The sequence below is a fragment of the Prionailurus bengalensis genome, chromosome B2, assembly GCF_016509475.1.
Source record: "Prionailurus bengalensis isolate Pbe53 chromosome B2, Fcat_Pben_1.1_paternal_pri, whole genome shotgun sequence".
Taxonomy (NCBI): domain Eukaryota; kingdom Metazoa; phylum Chordata; class Mammalia; order Carnivora; family Felidae; genus Prionailurus; species Prionailurus bengalensis.
The window spans coordinates 87,231,321-87,257,099 of NC_057349.1; the positions used below are offsets into that span (position 1 = coordinate 87,231,321).

At 38.0% G+C, this 25,779-nt stretch overlaps 1 protein-coding gene across 6 annotated transcripts in view; it reads left to right on the forward strand.

The window, feature by feature from the left end:
- KLHL32 (kelch like family member 32) overlaps positions 1 to 25,779 on the forward strand; it is a 251,317-nt gene that overhangs the window by 192,312 nt on the left and 33,226 nt on the right. For 5 of the 6 annotated variants that reach the window (XM_043591974.1, XM_043591975.1, XM_043591977.1 and 2 more), the window contains 3 exons: positions 18,664 to 18,722; positions 21,974 to 22,166; positions 23,871 to 23,965. In XM_043591974.1, coding sequence (XP_043447909.1) covers positions 18,664 to 18,722; positions 21,974 to 22,166; positions 23,871 to 23,965 — 347 coding nt within the window. Of the gene's footprint in view, positions 1 to 18,663; positions 18,723 to 21,973; positions 22,167 to 23,870; positions 23,966 to 25,779 lie in introns of those variants that run through there. The other variant, XM_043591978.1, reaches the window with a different exon arrangement.

Genomic DNA, 25,779 nt, shown 5'->3' on the forward strand with positions numbered 1-25,779 from the left:
CTGAATTCATTTATCAGTTCTAGCAGTTTTTGTAGTGGAGCCTTCAGGGTTTTCTACAAATAGTATGATGTCATCTGCAAACAGTGAAAATTTTACTTCTTCCTTACAAATTTGGATGCCTTTCATTTTTCTTCTGGTCTGGTTGCTGCAGCTAGAACTTCCAGTACTATGGTGAATAAAATTAGTGAGAGTGGAAATCCTTGTCTTTTTCCTAATCTTAGAGGAAAAGCTCTCAGTATTCTCCCTTTAAGTATGATATTAGCTGTGGGTTTGTCATATATGGCCTTTATTATGTTAAGGTATGTTCGATCTAATACTACTTTGTTGAGACTTTTTTTTTTATCATGAATGTGTTGTACTTTGTTAAATGGTTTTTCTGCATCTATTTAAATGATCATATGGTTTTTATTCTTTCTCTTATTGCTGTGATGTATCACATTGATTGATTTGCAAATGTTGAACCATTCTTGCATCCCAGGAATAAATCCCACTTGATTGTGATGAATGATTGTTTTATTAGTGTATTGTTGAATTTGGTTTGCTAATTTTGTTGAGGATTTTTTCATTTATGTTTCATCGAGATTTTGGCTTGTACTTCTCTTTTTTTGTGTGGTGTTTTTATTTGGTTTTGGTATCAGGGTAATGGTGGCCTCATAGAATGAATTTGAAGCTTCCTTCCTCTTCTATTTTTTGGAATAGTTTGAAAAGAATAGGTATTAACTCTTCTTTCAATGTTTGGTAGAATTCACCTGTGAAGCTGTCTGGTCCTGGAATTTTTTGTTTTTTGGGAGTTTTTTTTTTTTTTTTTACTGATACAGTTTTATTACTGGTAATGCATCCGTTCAAATGTTCTATTTCTTACTGATTCAGTTTTGGGAAGTTATATGATTATAGGAATTTATCCAGTTCTATTAGGTTGTCCAATTTGCTGGTACATAATTTTTCACCATATTCTCTTATAATCTTTCATATTTCTGTGGTGTTGGTTGTTATTTCTCCTCTTTCATTTCTGGATTTGTTTATTTGAGTCCTTTCTCTCTCTCTCTTTTTGTTGTTGTTGTTGTTGTTGTTGTTGTTGTTGTTTATGAGTCTGCCTAAAGGTTTGATCATTACAAAGAACCAGCTCCTAGTTTTGTTGATCTGTCCTATTTTTTTTTTCTTTTTAGTTTCTATTTCATTTATGTCTGCTCTAATCTCTTGTTATTTCCTTCCTTTACTGTTTTTGAGTTTTGTTTGTTCAACTTTTTATAGCTTCTTTAGGTATAAGGTTAGGTTGTTTATTTGAGATTTTCCTTGCTTCTTGAGGTAGGCCTGTAGTACTATAAACATCTTTCTTAGAACAGCTTTTGCTGGGGGTGTCTGGGTGGCTCAGTTGGTTAAGCGGCCGACTTCGGCTCAGGTCATGATTTCGCACTCCGTGAGTTCGAGCCCCGTGTCGGGCTCTGTGCTGACAGCTCAGAGCCTGGAGCCTGTTTCAGATTCTGTGTCTCCCTCTCTCTCACCCTCCCCCGTTCATGTTCTGTCTCTCTGTCTCAAAAACAAATAAAGGTTAAAAAAATTTTTTTTTAAAAAGAACAGCTTTTGCTGTATCCCAAAGATTTTGGACCATTGGGTTTTTTCATTTGTCTCTAAATATTACTTGATTTCATCTTTGATGTCTTAGTTTACCCATTCATTGTTTAATATCATCTTTTTCCATATTCTTTTCTTGTGATTGATTTCTAGTTTCATAGTATTGGGATTGGAAAAGATGCATGGTATGATGTTGATCTTTTTGAATTTGTTGAGACTTGGTTTGTGGCCTAACATGTGATCTATTCTAGATAATGTTCCATGTGTACTTGAAAAGAACATGAATTCTGCTGTTATGATGAATTGTTGTGAATGTATCCATTAGATCCATCTGGTCCAATGTGTCATTCAAAGCCACTGTTTCCATGTTGATTTTCTGTTTGGATGATCTATCCATTGATGTAAGTGTGGGACTTACTTACTATGTTGCATTGCTACAAAGTCCTCTAATATTTTGTATTACTATTGATTACTTTCTTTATGTTTGTTATTACTTGCTTTATGTGTTTAGGTGCTCTCCTACTGGGTGCATAAATATTTACAATTGTTATATCTTCTTGTTGCATTGTTCCCTTTATAATTATATAGTGTCCTTCTTTATCTCTCATTACACTATTTTTTAAAAGTCTATTTTGTTTGATATAACTATTGCCTCCTCAGCTTTCTTTTCACTTCCATTTGCATGATAAATGCTTTTCCATGCCTTCATTTTCAGTCTGCATGTGTCTTTAAGTCTGAAATGAGTCTCTTATAGGCTGCATATAGGTAGGTCTTGCTTTTTTATCCATTCTGTCACCTCATGTCTTATTAGTGTTTAGTACATTTACATTCAAAGTAATTACTGATAGATATGTTCTTATTGCCATTGTGTTACTTTTTTATGGTTGTGCTTATAGTTCTCTATTCCTCTCTTCTCATGCTCTTTTTTCTCATGTTGAGTTTCTTTAGTGATACACTTGGATTTCTTTCTGTTTGTTTTTTGCATAACTCTTACTGGTTTTTGATTTGTGGTTACCATTAGGTTTGTATATAACATTTTATGCATACAGCAGTCTATATTGTTGATGGTCGCTTAAGTTTGAATGTATTTTTTACTCTCCCCTCTTCATGGTTTAGGTATGTATATGGTGTCATACTTTATATATTTTTATTTTGTGAATCCCTTGACTAGATTTTTATAGATACACATAACTTTACTCCTTTTGTGTTTCCTACTCTTCTTACTCCTACTTATGTGCTTTCCTTTCCATTCAAAAAGTCCTCTTTAACATTTCATGTAGGGCTGGTTTAGTCATGAATGCCTTTAACTTTTGTTTGGGAGACTCTTTATCTCTCCTTCTATTCTGAATGATAGCCTTGCTGGTAGAATATCCTTGGCTGCAGGGTTTTTTTCCCTTCAGCACTCTGAATATTTCATGCTACTCCCTTCTGGCCTGCAAAATTTCTGCTGAAAAATCACTTGACAGCCTTAGGTTTCCCTTGTCTATAACTGTTTTCTTTTCTCTTGCTGCTTTTTAAAAATTTATTTATTTTGAGAGAGGGAGGGAGAGAAAAGAGAGAGAGTATGTGCTTTAGCAGGGGAGGGACAGAGAGAGAGGGAGAGAGAGAATCCCAAGTAGGCTCCACAGTGTCAGCATGGAGTCTAACATGGGGCTCAAACTCACAAATTGTGAGATCATGACCTGAGCTGAAATCAAGAGTTGGATGCTTAACTAACTGAACCATCCAGGCACCCCTCTCTTGCTGCTTTTAAAATTCTCTCTTTATCACTAGTTTTTGCCATTTTAATTACTATGTGCCTTGGTATGGACCTCTTTGGGTTGAATTTGTTGGGGGGCTTCTGTGGCTCCTGGATCTAGATTTCTGTTTCCTTCCTAAGATTTGGGAAACTTTTAGCTATTATTTCTTCAAATAAATTTCCTGCCCCCTTTTCTCTCTCTTCTCCTTCTAGGATCCCTATAATGTGAATGTTATTATACTTGATGATGTCAATTCCAGTCTGTTTTCATTTTTTTTCTCTCTTGTTCCTCTCGATTGATTTCCATTACTCAGTTGTTCATTACTCACTGATCTGTTCTTCTGCTTCCTCTAGTTTACTATTTATTCCATCTAGTGTAAACTTGATTTCAATTATTGAGTTATCTCTGATTGGCTCTTTTTAATGTTTCCTGTCTCTTTGTTAAGGGTTTCACTGAGGTCCTCTACTCTTCTCTAGTTGAGTATCTTTATGACCATTACTTTAAATTCTCTGTCAGACATATTATCTCTGTTCTGTTTATGTCTCTTGTTGTGATTTTCTCCTGTTCAAAAGAACAGGACATATTACATTTTGGACATATTACTCTGTCTCCTCATTTTGTGTAATTCTCTGTGTCTATTTCTATGTGTTAGGATAGTCAACTACATCTCTTGTTTTTGAAAGTAGTGACCTAATGAAGAAGAGGTCCTTTAGTGCCCTGCAGTGCAGTATCCTCTGTTTACCAGAACCTGGCACCTTAGGAGTGTCTTGAAAGTATTGATGTATGTGCCCTGCTCTTGTGGCTCTGTTGCATTTTCCTTCCATCCAATCATCTGCAATGACTCTCTTTGCCTATTGTGGGCAAGGTTTGGTCCTTGTGTTTTTAGTGAACCAGTGTGGGGCTGTTGTTGGATTAACTTGAGTCAGACCAGGCATTGGCCAGAGATGCAGTATTACCAAACTGCAGGGGAACGTGGGAGTGGAGTGCATGGTGCCACCAAGGTTTGTGCTGGTGGGAGGGAACCTGCAGCTTCCTCCACAAGGCAGGCTGGGATGAGTGGGTGGACCCAGAGAAGCATTCAAGGGTAGGCCAGATCATGTTAGCAAGGTTTGTGTTGTTCTCCTGTGGGAGGGGACCTGGAACTGAGGCATGAGTGGGGGGTGTGTCTGCATGACAACACAGGGGTAGGGTGTGCTTTTAGCAAATTAGGTGTAGAATTTTGGTACTGCACTGGTTCTAGGAGGTGTCCATGTGGGATGGGGAGAGAAATGGTGGTGCCTGCCAGCTCTTTTTTTTTCCTGGAGAAGTCTCCCAATGATCCCTATCCCTCTAGCTGCACTCTGAGATTAATAAGAAATCTCTCTCCTGTATACCCCAGGTATTTTTCAAACTGCTGCTTCTATGCTATATCTACATGGACCTCTTTGTTGTGTTGTCTCCCTAATGTGGGGACTCAGTTTCCTCTCACCTTCCCAGCCCACAAGACTGCTGGTTTTTTTTTTTTAATTCTGAGTTTTAAACTCCTCTGATTGTAAGATTGTGTGCATTTCATCCCCTCTGCTTTTCAAAGCCAGACACTATGGAGATTCATCTTCCCTATGCAGGCTTCCTTATGAGAGTCTTTTCTTTCCCCTCTCTGGGCTGTGGAGTTCCTCTCTTCTGCAGACAGTTCTGTAGGCCTATTTAGCTCTCACTTGCATCTTTGCCCTTCCTACCATCTTTGAAGTGGCCTCTTCTCTACATTTAGTTGCAGAGAGTATGTACTGCCATCTTTGGGTCATTTGGGGAATTATTTACACTTGAGAGGGTTTTATCTAGTTGTACTGCAGGACGAGGTGAGTTGAGGTTCCTCCTGAGATGACAGACCATCTTCTTCAGAAGTCCTGATCATATGGTTATTATTTTTATTTTCTTAATGCGATGTAGCATGTTGATTGATTTGTGGATATTGAACTGTCCTTGCATCCCAAGAATAAATCCCACTTGATTATGGTGAGTGATCCTTTTAATGTATTGTTGGATTTGGTTTGCTAATCTTTTGTTGAGGAATTTCGCATCTACCTTCATCTGGGATATTGGATATAGTTTTCTTTTTTTGTAGTGTTTTCATCTGGTATTGGTATCAGGGTAATGCTGGCTTCACAGAAAGAATTTGAAAGCTCCCTTTCCTCTTCTATTTTTGGAATAGATTGAAAAGAATATATATTAACTCTTCTTTAAATGCTTGGTAGAATTCATTTGTGAAGCTATCTGGTCCTGGACTTTTGTTTGTTGGGAATTTTTTGATAATTCAGTTTCATTACTAGTAATTTGTCTGTTTGGATTTTCTGTTCTTCCTGAATTCAGTTTTGGAGGATTATATGTTTCTAGGAATTTATCTGTTTTTTTCTAGGTTGTTCAATTTGTGGACATACAATTTTTCATAGTTGTTTCTTGCTACCCTTTGTATTTTGGTGATGTTGGTTGTTACTTCTCCACCTTCATTTCTGATTGTATTAATTTGAGTTCCTCTCTCTTCTCTTCTTGATGAATCTGTCTAAAGGCTTATTATCAATTTTGTTTATCTTTTTGAAGAACCATCTCTTGGTTCCACTGATCTTGTCTGTTATTTTTTTAGTCTCTGTTTCAGTTACTTCCATTCTGATCTTTACTGTTTCCTTCCTTCTATTAACCTTGGACTTTGTTCTTATTTTTCTAGTTCTTTTAGGTGTAAGGTTGGGTTGTTAATTTGAAATTTTTTTGTTGTTTGAGGTATGCCTGTATCACTATAAACTTCCCTGTTAGAATTGTTTTTGCTGCATCCCAAAGATTTTGGATTGTTGTGTTTTCATTTTCTTTTGTCTCCATGTATTTCATTTTCTCTTTGATTTCTTCATTGACCCTTTTTTTTTTGTTCGTTTAGTAGCATATTGTTTAGCCTTCATGTGGTTGTGTTTTTTCCATTTTTTTTCTTCTTCTAATTGATTTCTAGTTTCATTGTGGTCAGAAAAGGTACTTGATCTGATTTTAATCTTCTTAAATTTATAGAGATTTGTTTTATTGCCTAATGCGATCTCTCCTGGAGAATGTTCCATGTATACTTGAAAATAATTTATATTCTGCTTTTGGTTGGGATGTTTTGTATATATCTGTTGAGTCCATCTGGTCTAATGTGTCATTAAAAGACACTGTTTCCTTATTGATTTTCTGTCTGGATGATTTATCCATTGATATAAGTGGGAGAAGCAATCACCTTTAAGTAAATCTTGAAGACTTCTCAGCTTCCTTCAATAATCTTCTCTAGTTGTTTAACATCTGCTCTGACAAAATTCTCCCTTGCATTTAAATTAAATTCATTTGTATTCTGCCCATTTTTCCTTCTGCTGTCCTCAATAACCAGGGAGACAGCCACAGTCTTAGCTTCTCTGGATAATGTCTCAATTATTGGCAATTTATTGATTTTCATTGAAGAAACGTAGCTCCTGTCAGTATTTAACTGTTATGTAATTAATGAATGAAGTTAGGAATTGGACTAAGGAAGAGGATAAATGAGATAGATCCAATAATTACTGGTCTTATATACCAAATAAACTTTAGATATTTGTTTGTACATTAGTGTGTCTAATAGATATATTTAGATAAGAACTTCGTTTGTCTGGTGAAATACTCCCTTTTGTTTAAGTGTATATTTCAATAGTTAAGAAAATAACCACCAGGACTATATCTTGTTGGCTTTGCTGAAGAAATTTCAAACTTGGCTACAAATGAGCCTTTGCTAACAGAAGGAAGAGATCTGTACTCGCCTAGGATAACAAAACAGTGATGGATGGCTGAAATCAATGTAATTTATATTTTCTTCCAATTTACATTCCTTCCATTGACTCATTTAGTTTCCATATGTTGTTAATGCATTTCTAAGTTTTATATGAATTTCTCACAAATATTTTAATAAATATTTCCTATTTTCTTAGCTATTAAACTATCTTTTTAAAAAATGCTGCAGTTTCCCTTACATATTCTTAAAGGTCTGACTACTTAATATCTTCTTTAGTGAGGCCTTAGAAAAACACAGAAGCTCATTCTAGACTGGCTAGATCTATCATCCTGGTATCAAGCTGATTTCTCTTTCAATATGGGTCTGTATGTTTCCTTTTCCATTTTATTAAAAGTATCAACTTATTACCTATATTGCTGTATCACTTGGTTTTGCCCCTACTGTGAAAGGAAATACATTTTCTTTGTTCTTCTTTTGCACTAATGTATGCTGCCTGTGTTAACCATACTTAATGAAAACAATCCCAATTTTCTCAGGTTTGTTTCTCCCCACTGTGTACTTGAGATGAAAAACTCACTTCCCAGTATACAGTACAATACCTTTAATTGGAAAGAAAAGGAAATCACCAGTGACACTTCTAATACCTTCAATCGTCTGCCTCTTTCCTCAGGACCAGCTTGTCATAAATCAATTGTGAATCTAACCATGGATAGGGAGGGGTACTAGATTTAAAAAACTAGGTATACCCCTTAAAAAAACAAGGCAGGTATATGTCGCCCTATCACAGATCTAGAAGTGTTACCCAGATTTATTGTTGCAAATAAAAATATTTGACTCTATTCCTTATCCTTTACCAAATAATCAAGTATTTCTAATTTAATTGATGGGGGATTAGGTCATTGCCATCTTCCTGGTTGTTTGCAAGCTTTGTCTGAGTTGTAGGAAGTACAGATTTTAGAATGTGGATTTTAGGGGCTTATTTCTGTTCCATAAAACACAAAGTGAATGTTTCTTTAGAGATTCAGTATTTCTAGTGTGCTCACTCCCTCTCCATACTCCCTCCCTTTTCTCTGTCCATTTTGGGGTCAGGACACCTTGAAACCTGTCCATGGTTTTTAAAATGAGACAAGCAGAGATGAATTCAGAAAAGCAGGCTGTATGGATATGCCCATTAGCATTTAATTTAAGATGTTAGAGATAGTCAAATTTTACAGGCTCCTGTAGCATTTGACACTGTGACCCAATTCACAAATGCTCCACATCATTTCTACTTGAAATTCACAATACTGAAGCAAAAGGAGCATTAAATATCCTGCAGTTGTGCTTTAAAAGGTACGTTTTCCATTGTGAGATATTGTTTGTGAACTACTAAAAAGATCCCTTTTTGTGAGTGAAAATTAATCCTGAGCTCATCTTGCAGAACAGCTTACCTTTTCGTTTTTGTCAAATGGCACCAAGATAATGGGAAGCTAACCACAAAAGTAGTGCTTTCAAACTGTAAAAATAAGACAAATGCTACTGTATTTACTCAAAAGCAGTATTTAGTGCTTTCCTGATTCTCTTGGTGAATGCTACATCCTTATTAAGTCTTGTGCTGGTTCCTAGATAAATAAGATTAATTCAGCAAATACACTTCCTACCCTCTAGTAGCTGACAATCAAAAGAGCTTTTCAGATATTTCATTAATGAAAGAACATTTGTTAAAGCTTCTTTCTTTAACTCCCTAGAAGATATGTTTATTTTCATCTTGATTAAATTTATATGAAGCTTGCATTGCCCCATTTTAAATAACTTTAATTTATTCAGACCTACTAGAGGGACTTTGGATTTCTAATACTCATTAAAATTAGAACAATGTAAAATTTCATAAACATTTTTTAAATGCTGTAGCTTTAGCTTTTCTCTATCTTTGTAAATATTATTTTACTCTCATCCAAAAAATTACATATAAAACATTGGGAATTAACAGGGGATGCAGTGGAGGCTGGCTTATGGTGTCCTGAGGTCACAGAGCATGTGAAACTTCTCACCAACCAAGAGACCCTGAGTTAGTTTCCTAACCACCCTTAGTCTTCTACCAGGGTAGTGTGGAGTGACAAAGAATGAGACACAGGTCCTGCACTGGGACTCAGTGTAGTAGAGGGAACAGACTCAACAGATAATTCTAATATAGTGTGTGATATATGTGATGATAGAAGTCTTTCCTGGGGACAGAAGTAGGGCAAAGCAGGGGGTACTTCATGCAGGTTTCACAAAGGTTCACAGCACCTTCTTCCTAACTTGGCCTTAGGTCCACTGGGCTGCTTCCCATTTACTCATTAACCCCTCCCTGTCATCATGAGCGGGCTTCATGATCCAATCATTTCAATAATTCTCCTGCCCTCTGGCAAGCACTCGCTCTTGAACAAACCCAGGGGTCCAATTTTCTGTGCCTGTGCCCAGGCAGCTGAACCCTATGGGAAGAAGCCAGTTGATAGGAAAGCTTTGTGTGGGATCTACTCAGCTCGCCAAGCCCTCCCTGTACCCCACACTAGTATCCCTCCACGCCTCCCCAGACCCCACTCACTCAGCTGTAGCTTTAACTCAACCACCCTTCACTGGCTAGAACCAAAACCTCTGCCCCTCAGACTCAGAGACAGCACCTTTTCTTCTGCTTTTCAGAACAAATGTACGAGAGGAGAGTCTCACAGCAAGATGAGATAAAATGAGGCAGTGGAGAGTGTAAGGAGACAGATGGGCAAGAGCTGGACTGGAAAAGGGCCAAGGCGGAAAGTTGGGAGATGCTAGTGAGGAGGGTGCAGAGGAGGGGTCTGAGGAAGGAGCCTGAGAATGTGGGATGGGCAAGGTCAGAGGACAAGTGTTAACGAAATCAAACCAAAAAAGAAAGGGCCTGGTGAGAGGTGTCCAATACTGTTGGGACATCAAGGTCCAGAAAATTTCTCTGCAATTTTCTCTCAGAAACTACTTGGTAATTTCAATGAAAGTAGCTTTAGGGGAGTAGAAGAAAGTGAAAGCTAGAATGCAGTGGTTTAGGGTGTGAAAGAGGAGTGAGGAAGTACAAACTGCAGGTATAGGCCAGAAGTCGGGATATCACCTAGAGCTCACTCCCCGAATCTGAGCTTGCCAGACAACATTCTAATTATCCTCTGCCTACTAGGAGAGGATGTGCTGTTTCTAGATGCACACATATTTCAGCCCATGTGACAGCCACGGTTTTTCTTTTTTTCTTTTTTTAAGTTTATTTATTTATTTTGATAGAGAGAGAGAGAAACACGTAGAGGAGGGGCAGAGAGAGAGAGAGAGAGAGAGAGAGAATCCCAAGCAGGCTCCACAGCATCAGCACAGACCCTGTTAGGGGTTCAAACTCATGACCGTGATATCACGACCGAGCCAAAACCAAGAGTCAGGTATTTAACTGACTGAGCTACCCAGCTGCCCTGCTACATTTTTAAATTATAAATTAATACACAGCATTTTGGCTTTAGGAAGAAAAAGGAGAATAGGAAGGGAAGAAAAGGATGAAAGTTTGGCTGAGAGAAAAGAGACTTAGCTAGAAGAGGAAATCCAGTGTCAAAGGAAGGAACTCTTTAAAGGACACAAGTGCATTAAGCAAATTGGTAGATAAGGGAAAGGAGAGAGCGAAATAGAAGGGGACAGGAATGGGGCATTCTTTGGTTAGTAAAGGCTGAGAGCACCTCCTGGGTACCAGGAATGGTGATGAATGGTAATAAGTCCATGGGATACCACAGGAGGAGGGATTTGGGAGGGGTTCTGTCTTGGACAGGAGAAGAGGAAACCCCTCAGACTCTAAGCCTGGAGGGCAGGAGATGATGCGGGATGTGGACCTAAGTCAGCTCCCAGATGAGGGGCAGCAACCTGAGGAGGTTCCTTGTCGATCAAGTCAAGTGAGAGACAAGGTTGTCTGTTGAGGTTGTGTGGTGTCAGGACTAGTGTAGAGGGTCTGAGGGAGGTGGCCTTGAGTGGAAAAAAGCCTCTGAGAGAAAACAGAGGGAATGGACATGTTTTAAAAATTGTCAGAGCTCATACCAAGGTTGGAAACCACAAAATTGTGGTGGCCCAGTTTGTAAATTTCTGTCCTAGTTTTTGGTGGTATTCAGCAGAGAATTGGAGAGGGCAGATCCTTGGATTCACTCAAGATGGAAGGTTTTTAGGCTGGGAATGGTCCAAAGGATCCTATCGGAAGGGGTTCAGCTTGTTGGGTTAGGTGAGTGTGAAGGACGTAAGGTTTGCTTGAGGGAGGACAAAGTGAGTTATTCAAGTAAGTACATGAGAGAGTGTTAACCCTGCAGGCAGCTTCCATGTGAGGAAGCCATCTGCCTGATATAGGTTTGGAGCTTGATAATGTGGCATTATCAACTTAAAAGTTCCTAGTGACCTGGAATGTCCTCTAAGAATGAAATCCTCTTTGTTGCTTTAGATTCTCACAAACCGTCTGTCTCTAGCACTTACTTTTTATCTTCTCTTTTCACTTCTGCCCCTGCCTTTACCATTCCCCATCTGAAAGAGATAAAAACGAAACCACTGCAGTGTTGTACTGAGATGAAGCCAACAGAAATGTCCATTCTACAATGATTTTAAAAGAGCTAAAAGGAAAAAAAAATTTAATAAAAGAGCTAAATGGCTTGAAGAAAGCAAATCAGATCACTTACATTCTCCAGAATAATTAACAAAGGTTTTAGCCTAAATGGACTTCCCTTTATTCTAAAGAAGTAGCATTTTATTTACCCTCACATTGCTGCTCAGAAGATGAGGCTTAAAGATGCTAAGTGATTTTCACAGATCACGCAACTGGTATTTGATAAAGTTGGAATTTGATCTCTGTGTCTCTGGTTTTTGAAAACCATGCTTTTCCCAAGAAACTAAACAATACAGTTGTTTATCACTACAACAAAGATCTCAAAAACAGATGCTTACATTATAAAAAGAATTCCCAAATGATACAACTGAAAGTAAAAGATACACTGAAAAATCATCATACCCAGATATTTGTTTAGATCAACAATGATTTGATTATTTTTAATTGTTTAATTGACCACTTTTCTCAGGGCACAAGACTTGAGCCACATAACGTCTACCTTCTTGTGGAGAGAACAGCCTTTGTTTAGGCGATCCATTTGTGTCTGTCTAGATGGATCTAAAAAAGGGTAGCGTAAAGGGGAGCCTAAGTGGCTCTCGTGGGTTAAGTGTCCAACTTCGGCTCAGGTCCCGATCTCGTGTTTTGTGGGTTTGAGCCCCGTATAGGGGCTCTCTGCTGTCAGCATAGAACCCACTTCAGATCCTCTGTGCCCCTCTCCTGTGCCCCTCTCTCTGTGCCCCTCCTCTCTCTCTCTCTCTCTCTCTCAAAAATAAACATTAAAAAAAGGTAGAATAAAGAGTGAGCTGAATTACTTACCTAAGAATATGGGAAATATGTCATTTTCTTTGTTCCCAAGAGGAGAGAAGAAGGTTAAAGCTACATCATGGAAATGGGCAATGGCTGAAGAATCTGGTTGATGGCAGGACAGGGATAAGAGATCCAACAAGAGGCACACCTGGGTGGCTCAGTTGGTTGAGCGTCCAGCTTTGGCTCAGGTCATGATCTCATAGTTTGTGAGTCCGAGCCCCATGTTGGGCTCTATGCTGACAGCTCAGATCCTGGAGCCTGCTTCTGATTCTGTTGTCTCCCTCTCTCCCCCTTCCTCACTCGCGCTCTGTATCTCTGTCTCTCAAAAATAAATAAACATTAAAAAAAAACATTAAAAAAAAAAGATCCAACAAGAACATAGAAAGCCAGGACACCAGAGACTGGTAGAGGTGACCTTGAGAGCTTAACCCTGCTTGGACCATGCAGAAATCTTTGGAGGCAGGATTACAGCAATCTATAGAATGAGTAATTGGGAGTTAGAGACAATATTATTGATATTCTGAAGGGCAGCTAACATCTGCACTGTGGTAGATATTACCCTTCATTTATTATTTCATTTATTTTAAATAATACATGGTGCATTACTTATATGTTTTGGGTCACAAGTTTATATCTGTTCACTCTAGGTGACATAAATATAATTTGTATTTTCAAGTGCCTCAACCCTTTATAGATATTTTGTAAATTTGAGACTTCCTTTACAGATTTTGAGTCTATTCATTACCTATCCATTTGTGTGGTTTCTTCAAGTGTGACAGAAATAATAAGGATAATAGTTTTAATTTAATGCATGGATTAAGTATGCTCCTATTCAAGATGCTAATTTAGTAGAAATATTCTTGGCTTTAATTGTTCAGGTAGCATTATAAACACTAAAAATATGGACAGTCTAATGTGAAAAAATAGATAATAAGAAAGTGTTCTTAATGTAAATATTATTTATCATAAATATACCCATGGTGTCCCTATTTTTAGGGACTAGTAATGAGTTTGGTTCTATTTAAAAAATGACTAATATGAACTCACACTAATGCCAGTCATTCCTTTGATAATTAGACTATAAGTGTAAAGTTTTAGTTTTTTGAGAATTAGAGCAAACATATGGAGGAGAAGCTTTACCATTAAAGGAAAAAGCCTTTGGTACCTTATAAACCAGCCGGTAATTCTAGTAATTGGAACAAAAATAAGAAATCTGTTTCAGACTACAAAATTCATTTATCTATTAATTCAATATTCTATACTTTGTTATTTTTTCAGTATTCCATATATACTCGTTTGTACTTTTTTATGGAAAAGATAAGAAATTTCCATAAATAAATGACTACAGTGCTATAGTAAACTTCCTCTGTGGATTGCCTGTATACCATGCACTCTGTAAGACTATACCAAACCTGTAAGAGAGATCGTCATCTCTAGTTTGCATATGAGGAACCTGAGCCTGGTTGTGTTAAATCCTCCTCCCAAGGATAGAGTCATAAAGGAACCTCTGTGGGGTTGATGCCACATCCTGTCCGGAAACTAACCCACTAGTCTAGCATAAAGCTGGGCACTTCAGGCCTCCGGGAGAGTAGCAGAGAACTTAGATGGTTTTCCACAATCCTCAGTCGGCTGGCAGAGTTCCAGCCTGGAGTGTCTTTCCTGACAGCATGGACACATTCAGTTCTTTGCATCCCGCTCTGTCCTAGTAAGGGTACTGCTCTGTCCGCTCTGTCCTCGTAAGGGTACCAGTGCTGTATTATGTACCATAGGTCTCTGCTAAAGCATGTAGTATAGGACTCTATATCAACAGATGTATTTTCTGTCCTTGAAAAAAAAAATAGCAGAGCCACCAGACTTGACCTATCCTGACCAATGCATACTAAGAGCTGTTTTTCTAAACACACTATTCTGTAGACATTGTTAGTCTTGACCAGTTCTTGCTTTTGAGCGCAATGAGTTTGGGAGTCCGTGAATTCCAGCAGTGGAGGCAAAAGTTGCTTGTTTGGCAGTCACCTGTCATCCTTTCTCTGGTATGCATTCATCCATTTGTCACAACGTTTTGTGAGGAGCCGAACAGGGAAGCTTAAGAAAAATGCTTTACTCTTGTCTTGATGATAGAAAGCATTTCTCATTGCTGGTAGCATGGTGGTAACTTTTCATTCCTTCTGGCAGTTTTTAAAGACTTATTTGACTTTGGGGGAACCTGCAGTATATCTTTAAGTCACAGTTCAAAAGTATGAGACAGGGCTGTTCATTTTCAATTTTGGCTGAGAAGTCTTAACTTCGACTGTGGCACTTCAAAGTTAGGGAAAACTTGGCTTTAAAAATGGATGCTGATACGAGATGGCATATTTAATGACAAATGTATCTATAGAAAGCTGTTAAGATGCAGATTATCCCCCCCTGGGGTGGGGGAGGGAGATCAAAACTGCCAATCTATAAAATGTACTCGATAGAGGGAGGCATAGAATCTATCTTTGCAAGTGCTTTGATTGCAGGGGACAGTATAGCAGCATGTGGCATCATAACCCAGAGCAGGCAAATCAGCTTGATGACTTTCAAAGCCAGGAATACTGCTGCAGGCAAGGGTACTCCAGTCTAGGAGAAATTAAAACATATAGAGACTGTTATTAATTCCATATCTATTTTTGTATAGTCAAATCTGTATGCAAATCCTTAGCATCTCATTTCAACAGATTAATCTAAAAGTGAAGAGTGTTATGTGAAGAGAATGTAATGATAAGCTGTGCACATAACACTGCTAAAGCCGTGTGGGCTGCGAACTTGGATGCTTTTTTAAAATTTATTTTTTGTACTGAGAAGAACTGGTTTTTATTTATGTGATCATTTGGAAATTATTTCAAAGAAGGGAAACAATAGGACCAATTTCTAAGGTTTTCCCTTGCAATCCTGACTTGGCAAAAGTTACAACACTGGGTTTTTTAGGCACCTCCCGTGGTTTAGCATTCCAGAAGTAATCAACCAAATAACTAACTAGGAATTTTATGTTTACTTCCACCTAGTAACCCAGTATCTCATTTTTAAGCATTGTCATGTGAGTGAAAATTTGTATGTAAGGGTAAGGAATCTAATTACCACGTGCAGATTAAGGGAAAAAAATATTACGAATGCATCTGTAAAAGAGAGTAAATAGTAATTCTGAAGAGCATGAAGATAAATTGTATGCCTGGCTTAGGAGAAAGGATGTAATAGCTACATTCTAATCCATTGGTTGTACATTTAATCTATAATGGGCAGACTGATACATATAGTAGTGTAAATATTTTCAAATAGTGTCATAAATAGATAGTTTACTGCAGTAGATATTAATTCTGTCCCATATTTCTAAAACAAGGAGAAAAACCATCAAAGTTTTGAAATAATGGGTGGGAGCTTTGCCCTCTGCTCCCTCTCATTTGGAGAAATGATTATAGGCGAGCTGGACATTAATCTGGTGGTTATGGCCCAGATCAAAAGCACTTGGCAATCATTTTAACCCGGAAGACTTGTGAGGTCTCACTCAATAGATTTGATTATTCTTGTGTAGTTATGCTGAGAAAGAATTATTGGACATTCAATTTTTAATCAGATAAGAAAAGGAAGGTTGGGAAGAAAGCAATCAGGCCTCTGTATTTATTTGGACAAACATTTTGACTGTGTAGGCATTTCAGCCCCAGCTTTCTTAAGTGTATTTTCTTTTCCTATGGTTTTATTTTAAGATGAGACATTCTTTAAGAAATGCAGAGAAGACTTTCTTTGAGGGCAGGAAGCTCGTTTCTCTGTTCCTTGTGGACTTACTCTGCAGATAAAGCTTTCATTGATCTTAAAAGTAGTTGTAAGCTTCAGAGAGAATATATTTTAAAAAAGCCCTCCAGTTAATAAAAGCCATGGTCAACTATATGAAAGATATAATCTCCTTATTGGGGGTGAACGAGAGAGTAATGATTGGCCTGAACATGTTCCCTTCCCTTTATGGATCCATTAGTATTGATGGATTGTTCCAGCTCAGCTGAGGATTGTGCACTAATACTCTGGATTCTGGTTGATTTGACTCCTGGCCATGAAGTTGATGGTAGTGACCTATTCAAGGTATTTGAACTGTCAAAGCAAAAATTATACTGGACAAAGTTAAGCAGATAAGGAAGACTTTGTCCAAGACAATATTGCAATAGGGGAGGGAGACCAGAATGCAGTCTGAAATCAACTCCTCTGAAGAACAAGAGGCAAGAGGGTTTTTAAGCACTGGGGTGAGCTAGTAGAAAAGTACTGAAGGAGTTTTGGAGGAAGGTTGATCTATGTGATATAATGAGCCCATTCAGTTACCCCTGATTTTGTAAATGTTTTTCTCAGTGATTGGGCCATTCTTGCTTTCTGATTGGAACCCATCAACATGAGGCTCCTACCCTCCATAGAAACTGGGAGATAGGGACATTTACTTCCTTGATGATTACATTTCAATGGGATGGCTCCTAGGTCTGGGAGGAAGATCTTCCTGGGTTGTAAAACTTGCAAGAAGCTTCTTAAATGACTTATATCTCAAGGAGGCAGAGAAAGAATTTACAGGTTTTCTAAAGTAAGAGCTCTAAGAAGAGGGATGTCAGGGGCCTAAGAGACAGAAAGAAACCTGTGTAAAGTTGAGTCATACTGAGAAAAATATTAACACTGTTTTGTTCATTATTGTAATAGTACATACTTTTTGACTTAAAAATTTTCAATAGGAAACATTTGTAGTGTGGCTCAGTTTTATATTTTTATTGCAAAATTAGCTGCTTCTATGTGCTACTTATTAAAATGTTATTCATTTTATACCAGCATCCAGAACTCTGTATAAGGCAAAAATCTCTGAAGAGATTTTTTTTGCGGAGGGCAGTTCTCATAGTCTTGTTATTTTACTACTTAACATTTAATATCTCCTAGTATTATTTTTATATAGTGCTGATCTATGTTTTTTTTTAGTTTTTCAATTTGATAGTAAAAACTAAAGTAGAATCAGTAGTTTCTGGGTTTTATGGGAATCAGTGTACATCACAAACATGAAAATATGAGGACAGATAAGAGAAACTTTGTTAGGAAGGTGATGATAGTTTAGTGGTTCTTGACTAATCAAAAGGTCCTGAGTCTTTTGGATCTAAGCCCTTGTCAAGAAGGCTCTAGAAAAGTTGCTAACAACAACTACACACAGTGCTCTTAGTCATATGTGGCTTAGCGAGCACTTGAAATGTGACTAATCTGGATTGAAATGTGCTGTGTTAAATATACATTGGGTTTTGAAGAAAGTTTGAACAAAAGGAACATAAAATACCTCCATAAGTTTTATATCAATTTCACGTTGAAATGATAATATTTTGGCTGTGTTGAGTTAAATAAAATTTATGTTAAGTTTACTTTCACTATTTCTTTTTTTTTAAGGTTTATTTATTTTGAGAGGGGGAGAGTGTGCACACACACTTGCATGTGTGAGTGAGTTAGGGGCAGAGAGAGAGGGAGAGAGAGAATCCCAAGCAGGCTTCATGCTGTCAGCACAGAGCCTGACATGGGGCTTGATCCCATGAACCATGAGATCATGACCTGAGCTGAAACCAAGCTTAACTGACTGAGCCACCCAGGTGCCCCTCTTTTTAGTTGTTAACGTGGCTACTGGAAACCTTAAAATTACATCTGTGATTCACATTGGTGGCTCTCATCATATTCTTCTGGACAGCTTTGGCTTTAGAATTCTTTTGATAAGTAATGCCTTTTCTTAGATATGGTTCTTCCAAAGAGATATCAAGACATTAGTGTGTTAGTATACAGAAGGTTAGAGCTTTAAAATTGCCAAAGGACAAGAACTTTCCATGTAATTCTGTCCTGGGCATAAATTGTGTAGAGATTTGTCTATGTGTGCTATGTTCATTCCCACTCCCTGCTATACTTTGCCCCTCATTCTGGCCATGCAGAGCAGCTTGTCAGAATTGGAGCCTCTTGGTAATCTCAGCATACTTGTTGCTTGCTCTCAACTGGATTGCTTCTAAAATGTTTCTTGAAAATGAAACTGCTTCAACAATAAGCTTCTTAATTATGTCATGGGTTCACCACGAGGGTATACAAACAGATCCTCAGCAGTAGCTAATTTTCCTTTAATTGTATCTCATTCTTATGTTGGAATATCCTATTTCGTATTCATGAAAGCTCTAACACATGTTAATCCATTACAGGTGGAGTAACTAACACAGCACAATATCAGAACAGACTAATGGTATATGAACCTAACCAGGTAAGAATCATATAAGAAAAACTCATTACCTTAATTAAAATGAATTTTAAAAGATTTCCACAGTAATTGGTAGTTGAAATGCCAAGTCTGTACACACACGTGCATCTTAAACTTGTATAGAGAAACGGAAGCATCTGGATAAACTGCCTTTCCGTTGCTTTTTTTTTTTCCACACAAAATTTCAGCTCCTTTAGTTTTATGCTATACACAATGCTTAACTCTTTCAGAGTTTTGCATAATGTAGAAAGAAGGGTAAATACGTTGATGAGTTAAATGCCCTTTAGTTCCATTATCTCAAGTGACTGTTCATATTCAGAGGCATCCAAAGAAAGGATTTTGATTGTCCTGTTGCTATGTCCTTTTAGAAAGCGTGTCTTTCCAAGAGGGGAACATACTTATTGTTTCATTACTCCCAACTAATATAATAACTTGTATTTAACTCCGTATAGCCAGAATGTCCTAGAGCAGTGTCTAGGACAAGTCTGAAGTAGAAGTATCTGAAAAAAGTGTATGTATTTCATCTAACAAATGGTGCCTGAACTGGAAGCATTTTGATGGTGTCTGTCCCTTCTTCTGTCCACTTATCATACACACTCGGTGGTTTTTTTGTCCCCAAAAGAAGAACTATTTTTACTCTCTTTCCCTTCTACCAAAATCGCTGTGGCCTTAGCAAATGTTTTCAGAATTTCACCATGTCTGTGATTTTGGTAATGTAAATATTTTTCATGATTATGACAGTATTCCAAAATGATTCGAACGTGGGATTTAACATTCATCAGCCAGAGATAATGGAACATGAAATGACAGGTTAGCTTTGGCAGCCTGGGTCAGGATTGGCCACCAAATGTGCGTCCTGAATGACCTCAGTCAGCTTGGTATCTTTTTATTTCAACATTATTTGATTCTGAATGTAACGAAGGTATTTCTGTCTTTGCAAGTGTGTTTCCTGATGTCATTAGAAGCTGTAGATTTCAGAGACCACATGTCCATGGGCCAGATGTCTCAAGAGGGATCATTAATTGCAGTTGCTTGAGTTCGGTGCACACGTGGTTAAACAGGAAGAAGGTGTTAACATTTCTCAAATGAGTTCTGTTTCATGTTTGTATACACACACTCTTTTTAAAAATTCTGCTGGCATATTGTTTACGGTGGGTACTGGCAAACATCACATCTGCTTGCATCTTGCTCAGAATCTCAATAACTCTATCATTCAGCCCTGGTGCTTATTTCTCTTCTAGGCCTTTGTGGAGAGTCGATAATGCCTGCCATCTGCCACAGAGCACATCGCTACCTGCCAACAGGCAGGCTGGGGTGACCTCTGCTTCCCCACCACTGATTAGTATTCACACGCTAGCTTATTAGGAATGACCCCACTAGGCCTCTCTGTTTCTTTGCCTTTGCAGAGGTTGGCGGCTCACCTGGCAGGCACGGCAGTGAAGGAAGCTAAAGATATAATCAGGGGATGCAGGCAGGCTTTATAAACCAGATGGCGTCCACAGTCCTGTGGCAGGGGACCGGACTACTAATGCACACGTTGATTCCTAATAGTGGAATAGGTTGCCTCATAGAAAGGACCTGAGGAAAGCATCATAAGAGTTTTGAGTTAAGTCCACTCATGTGAAGTGTATTGAAGATATTTCTTCACAGAACATCTGATAGAAAGGTTTGGCTACTTTATTAAAGATGACATTTGATTGGAAGGAGATTTTTAGGACATGTTTAAAAAGGGGGAGCAAGTAAATGCAAGCCTTGCAAACTGTACAAACCATTCTTTTTTAAATATATCTTTAAAAGAGAAATTAGAAATGACCTGGTAGATAGGTCTTAGTGAATGGACCAATATTTATATATATTTTTTTGCTTATCCCTTTACAGCTTTGTAAACTGGTGAAATTCTAAGTATTCAAAGCATCATATGATTTTTCTAGTCAAAATCCAAATTTTTCTTGGAAAAAAGGAATCCGGGTTCTTCCTGTAGGTTAGTGTTCATGTAGAAAGGAAATGGTTAGGTTTGCTTACGTGTTCATTATTTGGTTGAGATTTAAAATTAAGGTCGTATTTGATTTTCATCTAATTTTACAATTTACATTATATTTTTGAAAGGAACCATATTTAAGAGGAGTTGATCATGTCTTTCCCATTACTAGCATGACCCAGGACCAAATAGTTGAGGTTTCACCATTCTTGAAGTTGTATAAAACTTGGCTTTCTACCAAAACAAACAAACATGTGCCAAGAAATAACTTTCCCCAGTTTGGTAGAAGATTTAATTATAAATATGTTAAAGGGACTAATACAAAGGCCACGTGGAACTTTGTTGTGAAACAAGATCTTAGCTCTTCCATTGATCTTGGAAGTTTAATTTTGGACAGAACAGCAAAGTCACCCTAACCCTAGATTATGTAGAGGCCTTGGGTGGCCAAGGATTATTATCACAATAATTTTTTAAAAGTATGACAACACTCTTCTAAATGTTTCATGAGTATTAACTAATTTAATTCTCACAACAAGCTTGTCAGGTAAGGTATGATTCCCCCCACTTTAAAGACAAGGAAACAGGCACAGTGAGGTTAAGTAAATTGCTTGGTGTCACACAAAGGTTACAAACTTAGGCATTCTGGATCCAGAGCCTGTTTTCTTTCTTTCTTTTTTTTATGTTTTATTTATTTATTTTTGAGAGCAAGAGATTGACAGTATGTGTGGGGGTGGGGAGAGAGAGAGGGAGAGAGAGAAAATCCCAGGCATGTTCCACACCATCAGCACAGAGCCCAAGGTCAACGAACTCTGAGATCATGACCTGACCCAAAATCAAGAGTCAGACACTTAACCAGCTGAGCCTCTCAGGTGCCCCAAGCACCTATTTTCTTAATCATTATACCTAGCCAGGTGCTTTCACTCTTCCACAATTTGTGTAAGTTTTCTCATTTGGGTGAGAAACCATCAGGAAAACTTCCATGGGCTCCTGTTATAAAATGAAAAATGCCCTATAAAATGCAACCTATAAAATGCAGCAGGAGGAAATGCCTTGTGTAAGTTGCAAAATAAAATTGGCATACATGGTTCATCCACACTTGCTCTCAGGTAAGACACTCCTACCTTTCAATCTGTAAGCAACAGTCAAATAGAATGCGATTGACACACATTAGAGTCCTGGCTACTAATGAGGCGCTGCTGTTTCTGCCATGGAGGTCGCCTGTTAACAGAATCCACCTGAATTTCTTTCTTTCTTTCTTTCTTTTTCCCTCCCCCAGAATAAATGGATAAGCCGTAGCCCTATGCTGCAGAGAAGGGTCTACCATTCCATGGCTGCTGTTCAAAGAAAACTTTATGTTCTTGGAGGCAATGACCTGGACTACAATAATGACCGGATCCTTGTGCGGCATATAGATTCTTACAACATAGACACCGACCAGTGGACGCGTTGTAATTTCAACCTGTTGACTGGCAAGTACCTTTGACTAAGTAAATCAGGAAAAGCAGAGATTCAAGAGATTGCCACACTTGTTTTCTTTTACGTCTTCAGCGCATCTCTAAATATCAAGTGCATGGTGGCAGAACACCTTGCTTTTATTAACCAGAAAGGTACCCCATTATTTATCTCACAAAATTTCACTCAATTAGGTGGCTGAGCTAGTTTCTCAGGGCCTCTCTTACCTATGTGCATCTTCTCGCTTGGCTGAGAGAGGTATGTCAAGTCCTTTCTCGTCAATAAGTATTCACAGAGGAACTTTGATCGTTAGGAGGAACCAGAGAATTAAAAACTCTTTACAGAAGCGATTTTTTTTTTTCCTTTTCACTTTTGGTCCTCTTTTATTTGAGTTCAGGAGTAGAGTCTTCATTATTTGTTACTGTCACATACAGTTTCTGGCTATATTCTTCTAACAACGGAATCTTAGAGCAGTTCTGTGCCTACGGGTTTGGTGGTATTTCTGGCCACATACCCCTTCAAGCATTATCAAGAGTAACGCTAGGTATGGACCCTCATCTCAAAGGGAATAAAAGGTAAGCTGTGAACAACTTACCCCTGACGTTTTTTACGGAGTTGAAAACCTTCTTTCCCTTGTTGGCTCGTATTATAAACCTCCAAGGGGATCAGGTCCTTCCCAGGCTGCTCTAATAATAGGAAAATCACAAGCCCAAAATGGTGGTCTGGACTGGCACCTGAGGACATCTTAATATGCTGAGTGGATGCTCAACCACTCACGGCTACGGCTGGGGAGGCAACACTGAGTGCCAATGTGAAAGGGTTATATGCCTTGCGTGGAGCTCTTGTTTTTGTGAAAATGATCTTTGGGGCCCACCTACAAGGACTTCACTCTCTCTGAGTTGCTATAGGTAGTACCTCAGCCCCTCGGTCCCTGGATCTGCGATTCCGTCTGCCATAGGATCCAGCTTATTTATTACCACAGTCAGTCCTGTGTCAGCCCATCAATAAAAAGAGACTATCTCACTCTCTGATAGCCTCCAGGGAAGAATATGTGGTAGTGAGTTATTCTGTCTTCTTTTTTAAATGGGGGAGGAACCTTTCATCATTTTGGCGTGTCAGTATCTAGGGACTACCCCAGCTGGTCCCAGATCGGGAACTTTAATATAGTCTTAAAACTGTTGAGTATGTAAAAAAAAAAAAAAAAAAAAAAAAAAAAGGGTAGTAACTTTGTCAATCTTTTCTGTCATTTGTCTTCATTTGGGGGACAGTGGGGGCATGGCTCTGTTTTATTGGCTTCTTGGGGTTGCAGCTGTTACTTTACAAATGTAAGCACTTGCCTTAAAGCATTTGTAGGTACAAGAGGTATTTTGCATTTCGAAAATATACCTTATTTCCACCACTGTAAGTTAATGGCATACAACATAGTATAGAACTCTTATTTTGTTATTGCTTATTATTGCTGCATTTAATGCTGTATTTACTAACCTGGCTGGCTAGTACGTGTTTTGGCTTGGTTCTGACCTGACACAGATTCATTCTCTGTGAAGGAGTGGTTAATTCTTCCCTCTGAGTACTGGGAGGCAGTGATTAGTTGCTGCGAAAATCCTGTGGAGCATACAAGTGTGCCACAGGGGGAAATTGTATCCCTCAGTGGCAAAAGGGTTAATTAAGACATGTAAGGAAAATGGATTTATTTTTTCTTTTCATTCAATTTACTTTAGGCCAAAATGAATCTGGAGTTGCTGTCCATAATGAGAGAATATATTTAGTTGGTGGATATTCGATTTGGACAAATGAGCCTCTGGCTTGTATCCAGGTGAGTGGTTGAAGTTCCTTTTGAAGTTTGTTCAGGTGGTTCATTGAGGTTACTTTTTGCAGTGCTGCTACTGAAGAAAGAGATATTTACTCCTAGAAAGAGGTTTGAGCTCCCTTTGTGTAGCTAGTTCAGTCACTAAACTTCATCCTGCTTCCTAAAAATGATGTCTAATAAATTATTGAGCCCTACTTAAGGAGAGGTGGGGAGGAGCTTTGAAAATATATACAGTAAAACCTTGGGTTGCGAGTGTCATGCAAGATGAGCAAACATTTCTAATTTTAACTTCATAAATGAGTGATGTCTTGCAATACAAGTAGTATGTGATGCCGAATGTCACATGATCACAGCTGAGCCAATGGTTCTTGAAATTCACTTTGATATACGAGTGCTTCGGATTACGACCATGGTTCCAGAATGAATTAGGCCTGCAAGTCAAGGTTTTACTGCATAATATATCCTGAAAATGGGGAAAGTGGGATACCTTTCTTTTTCTCCTAAACCAAGAAAATCTCGAAATCTTTGGTAATAGTACTTTCACACTCCCAAAACTTTACAAATGCCTCCTTTCCACTCAGTTGCTTTATTTTCTGTATTGCAATTTGTTCACTTCAATCAATTCCCCCTACTAAGGTGTTCTTCCTTCCTGGCAGAAGTTGTGAGCAGTGGTGGTTTATGGTTAGTCTTATGGAGATAGCCTCTTCCCCAGAGAACAGCCCTGGCACATCAGCACGTGAGCAGCCCAGGGGAGGCAAATTGCCCCCTGAGCTTTTCAGAAAAGCAATAGCTTTTGCTGATATACATATTTAAGGTTTTATTATTTTATTTTTTATAATTGTTACTATTGTTTTCCTGTTTTACATGTTCTCTGATGTTATTGACATGTATTAGGCCCGATTTTTCTCTTAATATCCAGAAAAATCTATATCCTTAGAACTACTCTTATTATCTAACCTCACTCTTGGGGGAATGTTTTTAAACACTGCTTTGTTATCTTTAATGGTTGCAGGACTATCCAAGATTTTAATTTTTTCTACAGTCCCATCTCATAAGGTATATATATTTTCTCAAGAAACTTTTCCATGTTGTCTAAGTTTTCAAAATTGTTAGTGACTAGTTGTTTTGTTACTGCTTAGTTATATCCCCCATTATATTCATAATATTGATTTTTATTTTTCCTCTTCTCTTGATTTGTCTTGCCAGAGGTTTGTCAGGGTATTTAACATACTTCCATTAAGTATATCTATGTCATCAGGGGTAGCATAAATATTACAACATAATAAGCAAGCTGGTCCTAATGGATGTGAGTTCTGGATTGAATAGTTAGGAGATAGTGTTGTGTGTAGTTTATTGAAATATTAACATTAAATGTATTAGTTCAAGGTATGTAAAAATGTTGTATATGTATATATTGATAAATAATCACCAAAATAAATTTAGTTAACATTCATAACCTCACATAGTTACAAGAGTTTTCTGTTTGTGAGGAGAACTTTTAAAATCTACTCTCCTAGCCACTTTCAAATATTCAATACAGTATGGGTAATTGTAGTTACCATGCTGTACATTATATCCCCAAGATTTATTTATCTTATAAGTAGAGGTTTCTTTTTTATTGAACTATACATGAGACACAATGTTACATTAGCTTCAGGTGTATAGCCTAGTGATTCAACAGTTCTATACATTATGCTATGCTCACCACCAGTGTTAACTAACATGTATCACCATGCAATGCTATTACAATACCATTGACTATTCCCTATGCTGTGCCTTTTATTCTCATGCCTTATTCATTCCATAACTGGAAGCCTGTA